The sequence below is a fragment of the Ictalurus furcatus genome, chromosome 2 (genome assembly GCF_023375685.1).
Source record: "Ictalurus furcatus strain D&B chromosome 2, Billie_1.0, whole genome shotgun sequence".
NCBI classification, from domain to species: domain Eukaryota; kingdom Metazoa; phylum Chordata; class Actinopteri; order Siluriformes; family Ictaluridae; genus Ictalurus; species Ictalurus furcatus.
The window spans coordinates 34066513-34074955 of NC_071256.1; the positions used below are offsets into that span (position 1 = coordinate 34066513).

At 37.0% G+C, this 8443-nt stretch overlaps 1 protein-coding gene across 1 annotated transcript in view; it reads left to right on the plus strand.

Moving 5' to 3' along the window:
* Positions 1-6198, plus strand: part of mpp3a (MAGUK p55 scaffold protein 3a) — a 29184-nt gene extending 22986 nt beyond the window's left edge. The window contains exons 15-18 of the mRNA XM_053640817.1: positions 61-154; positions 2058-2166; positions 3790-3915; positions 5726-6198. Coding sequence (XP_053496792.1) covers positions 61-154; positions 2058-2166; positions 3790-3915; positions 5726-5905 — 509 coding nt within the window. The 3' untranslated portion in view covers positions 5906-6198. The remainder of the gene's footprint in view (positions 1-60; positions 155-2057; positions 2167-3789; positions 3916-5725) is intronic.
* The last annotated feature ends 2245 nt before the right edge of the window (positions 6199-8443 follow it).

Here is an 8443-nt window from a genome sequence, read left to right on the forward strand (position 1 = left end):
TTGAAAATGCATGAAGTGGAATTTTCTGCGACAGTTTCTTCTTTTCTAACTCTGCTAAAGACACGACGCGGCCCAGGAAGAGCCATGAGAAGGAAGGGGTCGAGTACCACTTTGTCTCCAAGCAGGTCTTCGAAGCTGACGCTCAAAACAACAAGTGAGTGTGTGAGCTGCTCTGAGATTTTAAACCTGCTCCGATGAATAAGAGTGAAAGCACACGTCAAATAGACAAGGCAGAAAATATGCGAGGAATGGACTCACAGCAGTTTGCTTCAAATGGGAAATTTCTCTCGTTGTGTAATTCGGATTAACAGTCGTATATTGGATCGTGTTTCATAAAGGGATTGTATGGTATCTCTATTAGAAGCGATAAAAGCTAATAAATCACCGGAGTAATAATTTTTAATAATAATAAATGTTGATGACGCCATCATTATTACATCAGATTTTCAACCTGAGATATATTTTTTAAACATTTGAAAGAGTCAACCAAACACATGGAAAAGTTGCCTTTTGGACTGTAAAGTTATAACGTTTTAAAATCTAGTTACCTCCAAAAGTTGAAAAGGGAGGAATTTAGAAAACATTTAACATTTAAATGCTTATATATATGTACAGTATCTCACAAAAGTGAGTACACCCCTCACATTTTTGTAAATATTTGATTATATCTTTTCATGTGACAACACTGAAGAAATGACACGTTGCTACAGTGTAAAGTAGTGAGTGTACAGCTTGTGTAACAGTGTAAATTTGCTGTCCCCTCAAAATAACTCAACACACAGCCATTAATGTCTAAACCGCTGGCAACAAAAGTGAGTACACCCCTAAGTGAAAATGTCCAAATTGGGCCCAAAGTGTCATATTTTGTGTGGCCACCATTATTTTCCAGCACTGCCTCAACCCTCTTGGGCATGGAGTTCACCAGAGCTTCACAGATTGCCACTGGAGTCCTCTCCCACTCCTCCATGATGACATCACGGAGCTGGTGGATGTTAGAGATCTTGTGCTGCCCCCTAAACCCCCCCCCCCCCCCAATTTTACTACACCTTCAAAAATTTGAAATTCCTAGAAATTATTAGACATCTGAAAGAGTCAACCAAACACATGGAAAAGTTGCCTTTTGGACTGTAAAGTTATAACGTTTTAAAATCTAGTTAGCTCCAAAAGTCAAAAAGGAAGGAATTTAGAAAACATTTAAATATATATTAAATATATACCTTTAAATGAGATACAACTTACAGACATATTCAGTTGTTACATCTATAACGCTCACTATACAGTTCAGTCTTTTCAGAAGGAAATATACATCATTCATCACGGTTAACGGACTAACTTGTTGCTAACAAATAAATAAACATGGAGGCGTCCGTGTTTTTCTCACTTTATATCTGGGTCCGTTCCAAGCGCCGAGGTCTAACTTCGGAAGTAAGTCAAATACAGCATAGCTACTGTATGAATAGAAAGATTCAGTCAAACATGTGGAAAGTGCCATTTTGTGTTGGCCTTCTAGTAGTAAGAAAATAATGTGTTACACAGGCTGAAGCATGTTAGTGAATAGCGATTAAATGATTAGACAGTTAATATTGTACATTAAAGATATGATTTGTAATATTTAAAAGCTAACCTACAACAATGGTTTACAATACATTAAAAAATACTGTAGAAGGAATCGATTGAGGATTTGCAAAATTGCCACAGTATGCAACAGACTTGGATTATTATTAATTTTATTATTTATTATTATTATTATTATTATTATTAGTTTATTTATTTATTTATTTATTCCATTTTAGCTTTTGTTTACATTTTTCTGGCCCTGAAATGAGCTCCATCCCCAGCTGTTCATCTGTTCAGCTCCTTTATATTATATAAAGGCAGCTTAAAGGCACACACAGCTTCATCATGGGTTGGACTTTTGGTTGACAGCTTTGCAACTGCAATTCACTTCTCAGACAGCAGAGGGTTCTAACTTTATTTATTTATTTTTTTCACAAACTCCTTCAATGCAATTTGTCCTTTAATGCACTTTCTGTGTTATGTTTCCTCCTGCTCTGTAGGTTTATTGAGTATGGAGAGTATAAAGACAACCTGTACGGCACAAGTATAGAGGCCATCCGCTCTGTCCAAGCCAAGAACAAGATGTGTCTGGTGGACGTGCAGCCTGAGGTGCGGTGGGGGTTTAAACGCTGATCTGAAATCAGAAATCAGAAAAAGCCATGTTTCCTGTTAAAGTCCATCGAAACCTCGCGTCAGTTTCCAGATCCAGCTATGAGAATGATTTCAATACGTTCCATTCTTAAAGGCTATATCAAAAAAATTATATATATATATATATATATATATATATATATATATATATATATATATATATAAACTGAGTATGAACTATTTTGGAAGACTTTTCGCTGAAAAATTGTTAGTGTATGGAGACTTCTGGGACACCCAGTAGTTTATAATACAAAAGGCACTTACAGGAACATTGATTTAAAGTTGAACCTACAAATCTTTTTTCCCCTTTATAAATTCTAGATATTTATCATGAAATCACAGGCTGGTGTAAGCTCACAGATAACAAATATATTTAATTTGTCAATAAAGTTAGATCAAAACAAATCAATATGCCGTAGTGGAAAAAAAAAACAAAACATAACCTCAATTGCGTATAAAGACAACACAAAATCAGACCCCAGTTAATCAGTTTTTATAATTTTTTAGTTGATATCCCAGTCTCAGTCACTTAAACAAAATCACTCCATCAAAATGTAATGATTTTTCAGCACAGAAAGAATAATATATGACTGGGTAAAGCATTAAAAGTTCATTGTGAGCAGTTTGTTGTGAGCGGTCAATAATAATAATAATGATAACGAGTCTTTATTGGTCACAGCACAGTGAAATTCTTTTCTTCACATACCCCAGCATGTTAGGAAGTTGGGGTCAGAGTGCAGGGTCAGCCATGACCCTCCAGCACCCCTGGAGCAGAGAGTGTTAAGGGCCTTGCTAAGTGGCAGCTTGGCAGCACCAGGGCTTGACCTTCTGATCAGTAACCCAAAGCCTTAACCGCTCAGCCAGCACTGCCCTCCTAAACAGGAAGCAGAAAAGTCTGGAATGATTGACAGTTGTGTAGATGTTTGGAACTCTTAAATTTTCAGTCCCACCTAGTTAATTAATAATCTTCTGAAAGGTGCTCTCGTCTCGACTCGATTTTCCCTACTTGAAAGACACTGTAGTGTATCTTCACTTCCTGTCAAACTAAATAGAGAATACACTGAATGAGTTCAGTAATGTGAAATAAAATCGAAACATTTAGCAGATTCCGCCAGGCGTATGCAAACTTATGACCTCAACTGTATGTTCACATTAGACACATACATATATACAGTAGTTAAGTATATTTATTTCAGCCAAAATTGGTCGAAAAGATTCCACAGGCCTACAACGAAGTGTCAAATCTAACACTTTAAAAATAATTGTATTGATCTTGATCAGACATGTTCGAATAGTTTGAGCAGATCAACAGCGGAAATGTCGGCCGTGTGGAAACACTTTCTTTGAGGAATATTAGACAGGAGATTTCTGAGACTACTCATTATTCCTCTTCAGGGGTTGGCAGGTCCTGTATTTGTCCACCACAACCAGATCTTGGACAAACTTTTATGACTGGTCAATGTTTTACCTGACGGATCTTTAATTAAAAGTCTTTGTGTAAATGTGTGTTGTAAAAGATATAAAGATTTATATACAAATCAAATTGACTTTATTTGATCATTTTTTTTATTGCTGCTGCAGGCGTTACATACCCTGAGGACTGCTGAGTTTAAGCCTTATGTCATCTTTGTGAAACCTCGGATCCATGAGGGTCGTAGACGTCGCAGTGCGTCTTCGCCCGCAGCAGGAGAGCACGGGAGACTCACAGTGAGTCTTTACGCTCGCTGTTTTCTTCAGCCGTTTCTTGTTCTTCTCATTCCTTCATATCCATCCTTAGGCTCAGTTCCTGTTGCCAGATGTAACGGACGTAACAATATGAAGCATAATAACACCCACACACACAGCACACACAGTGTACACACAGAGTTTTATTTAAATGTTCAAATAAATAATAATAATAATAATAATAATAATAAAAGAATTTAAATTCAAGCCCAGCAGTCAGAATTGACTGCTCATTGTTTCTAATGAATGTGAAGAACAAATTTGAAAAACAAATCAAGTGCAAGCCTTTGCCTACCCTTAAGACAAAACTAGGAAGACTAATAAAAAAATAATAACAGTGAAAAAATCAACATGATATCAGTTCAGAAGTTTACATCTGCCTTTCTGAATGTGATAAATACACTCAGTGTCCTTTTTTTTTTTTTTTTTTTAAGGAAGACCTGTATACTAGCTGATTTATGCAGTTATCCAATCATTCAATCATGTGGCAGCAGCACAATGCATACAATCATGCAGAATACAGGTCAAGAACTTCAGATAATGGGGGGAAATTTTTTTTTTCCCCGTAGCATTTTACCCGTAACATGGTTGTTGGTACCAGATGGGCTGGTTTGAGAATTTCAGAAACTGCTGATCTCCTGGGATTTTCACACACAACAGTCTCTAGAGTTCACACAGAGTGGTGTGAAAAAACAAAAAAAAAACATCCTCTGTGCAGAAACACCTTGTTGATGAGAACAATCAGAGGAGAATGACCAGACCGGTCTGAGCTGACAGGAAGTCTATAGCAACTCAAATAAGCACTCTTTACGACCGTGATGAGCAGAAAAGCATCTCAGAACATGCACAACACATCAAACCTTGGTTGTAAAGAGTGATAATAGGAGTTACTATATCCTTCCTGGCAGCTCAAACCAATCTGTCCTTTTTCCTCTGACCTCTCTCATCAACAAGGTGTTTCCACCCACAGAACTGTCTCTCACTCAATGTCGTTTTGGGTTTCGCACCATTCTGTGTAAATTCTAGAGACTGTTGTGTGTGAAAATCCCAGGAGATCAGCAGTTTCTGAAATACTCAAAGCAGCCCATCTGGTTCCAACATCATCTAAATATTATTATTATTATTATTATTATTATTATTATTATTAGTATACACACTTTCCCTTTATAACTGTGTTCAATCACATGCATATCCACTGAACAGGAGGATAAAACCAGATGTAGTGTGCTGATATATGAAAATAATCAATGATAACCAAAAAGTTATGTTAAGTTATGTTATGTTGTGGAATGTCCGCGAGACAACTTAGTTATCACTGACATTATAACAGCTATAAATGTGATTCCTTCACCAACCTTTACTTTCTTCTCTATCTTGATGATAATTAGACGTAAACCACAGTGTCACGCTCTGACACTGGAGACTCCTTCCATAAACGTTAAACATCTCCTCTCAGAAAACTTAACACCATAATTAATGATATATTTTTCTTTGTTAAATAACAGAACGATTTAAAATAAATAAATAAATAAATCTGTTGTTTTTATATTATTGCGGCGCATACACGATTCATGTGTCAGATATTAAGAAAACATATTAGAATGAGTACGTTGATATAACCCTTGCGGACAAAACTAGAGAAACAGAGCTGCTGCTATAGAAAATGAATCGACACCTTCTAACCAATCAGATTCGAATGAGAATTCAACAGCATTATAACTCTGGTAAAGAATGCCATAGATTAATGGATCATACATCTTACTATAGAGTGACCATCATTTCTCCATCACAGGAGGAGGATTTGCAGGAGATGCGTCAGTCGGCGCAGCAGATCGAGCAGGAGTATGACCACCTGGTGGATCAGGTCCTGATTAAGGAGGACACTGCGAGTGCCTGTGCAGAACTGCGCATCATCCTCGAGCGCCTGGAGAGGGAGGCCTTCTGGCTGCCAGTCAGCTGGGTCAGGAACTAAAAAAAGAGGACAAAATAGGACACGAGATTCTCTCCTTCACTGCAGAGCATAACTGAGGTCTTTCTGTGGACGATGGACAACTCTAGAAGCTCTCCTGAAGGAGAGGAACAAAACTGATGATCCCTCAAAGTTTGCTAGACTTGGGGCATTAAAAAAAAAAAAAAAAAAAAAAATCTGAGCATCTTCTATACACAATTATGCATACACAATGTGGACAATGATTATATATATGCACCATGGCTGCTTCTTTTTGAATTCTGTTTGTAGATATGAGTTTATTCAAATCATCTAAATTATTTTATTACTCAGTTTTGGAATTTAATTTAAAGAATCATGCACCGTGTCAAAAAAAAAATTACATTCCGCACACGTATTCCCAAACATAGATTACATTATTTCCCTGGATTATTTAGCAATGTGTTCATAGCGACTGCTAAAACCTTTCAGATTGAAATGTTACAACTCGACACCCCGACAACCTCCAACCTCTGAATTTTGACAACTTTGTTGATTGGGAAAAAAAAAAAAAAAAAAAAAAATCAAAATGCACACATTTTTTACTGTCCATCTTCAGTACACATTTTAGTGATGTGATACGTGTAAAAGAAAAAAAAATGCATTGTAGATGCATCTTAATATGATGTGACAAAAAATATAATGGTTAACCACTCAACAGGTAGAGGCATGGTAGAGTACAAACGTTTGTAGACCAATATACATGGAGAAAATGAAGACATTTAGGTTTGTTAACGTTAAAAACAAACAAACAAAAAAAATGGTCAAATTGTGTATGTTATCAATAGTCACATTCAATACACTGAATGTGATATAGAGTAAATGTTCTCTAATACATCGTAACTGCCTACACACTTTTCATTTCTCCACCTAGAAACCATAGGGGATGGAAGCTTTTGCACTCAGTAGTGCGACCTTCATCAGCCATCTTTTTAAAATTGACCACCTATCTGAGTAACTGTACTTACACATTTGAATACTGTTGATTAATGTCCAGGTATTTTTAACGTATTAACCGTTGGTCTCCTGCAGCATATTAAACACATGTTGAACCCCTGGATATGTTGATGTTGATGATTCTGAGCAGAAGGATTTGGTCTTGTTGGATCAAAAAACGCCTACACGACCACTCAACAGTAGCATCTGAGTTGGGTTTGAATGCAATAAAACATTTTACAGCTTGGTTTGCAGGTTCGTGATCCCTGTATAAATACTCAGTTTAAAACTCGTTGTTGTTGAACTTGGCTAGCAGTCAAATTGGGCCCTTTGACGTTTTTAGAAACGCACGCCTCGATAATCAAAAAGAGTGTACAAGAAACAGTCTCTGGTGTCAAAAATTGTGTGAGTACAATTATGTGTGGCATCCTTGGAAAATTTCACAAGGTGAAATGTTCATACTTTTTACTTTTATATAGTTCTGAGAACTGACTTACATTGACTTCTTTTTCTTTTCTTTTCAATCAAACTATAAAAGTGGGAAGAAAAAAAAACATGGATGCCTGCATGTTTGTCTGTGATGAGTGATATATATTTACCTCCTCAAAACAATGAACTGTATCATCAATGTTGTAGATATTAACAAGCTAATATCTCTGTATGCCGACTGATCTAAAGCAAATACTTGTATTTACAGTACAGTATAACTCATCTGCTACTTTATTTGCTGTTGATGCTGTGAGCAGCCATGTCGATTTGATGCCACATGATGAACTCTAGCGTGAGACGTCTGAGTCCCAGCTTTCCAGGTAGGAATTCCGTTCTGAGAGGGTGTTTGAGGGGGCGTTTCTCTGGAAACTACTGAAATTTCGAGTCACGATTTAGTTGAACGCGGCATTATTTGTACACACGAGTAAAATTCTAGCATTTTAAACTTTGCTCACACCATATTTCATTATTTTCATGTTGAGTCTCAGAAAGCAATTGCTATGTATTGATTTGATTTTTAATACACAATAACTCCTAATTGTTCATGCTAATATTGGTGGGAACATAATCACTGAACAATTCAATCAATTCTGTTGGCTCTGTTGGCTAAATTTCTTATATTTTTAATAGTTCTGTGAAACATTTTAAAACTTGTTCCACTTTCATCTATAGAGTGCGTAAGTGCTCTTCTCTGTTTTGACGAGAATCATGTGATGGTGCAAGAGCATGGCAGATTAGGCTAATTAGGCTAATGTCTGTTTCTCTACGGCACATAAACCGATCAGCCATAACATTAAAACCACCTGTCTAATATTGTGTAGGTCCTCCTTGTGCTGCCAAAACAGCTCTGACCCGTCAAGGCATGGACTCTACAAGACCTCTGAAGGTGTGCTGCGGTATCTGGCACCAAGGTGTTTGCATCAGATCCTTAAAGTCCTGTAAGTTGGAAGTTGGGGCCTCCATGGATTGGACTTGTTTGTCCAGCACATCCGACAGATGCTCAGTTGTATTGAGTTCTGGGGAAGTTGGAAGCCAAAAACACCTTGAACTCTTTGACATGTTCTTCAAACCGTTCCTGAACAATTTTTTGTGGTGTGG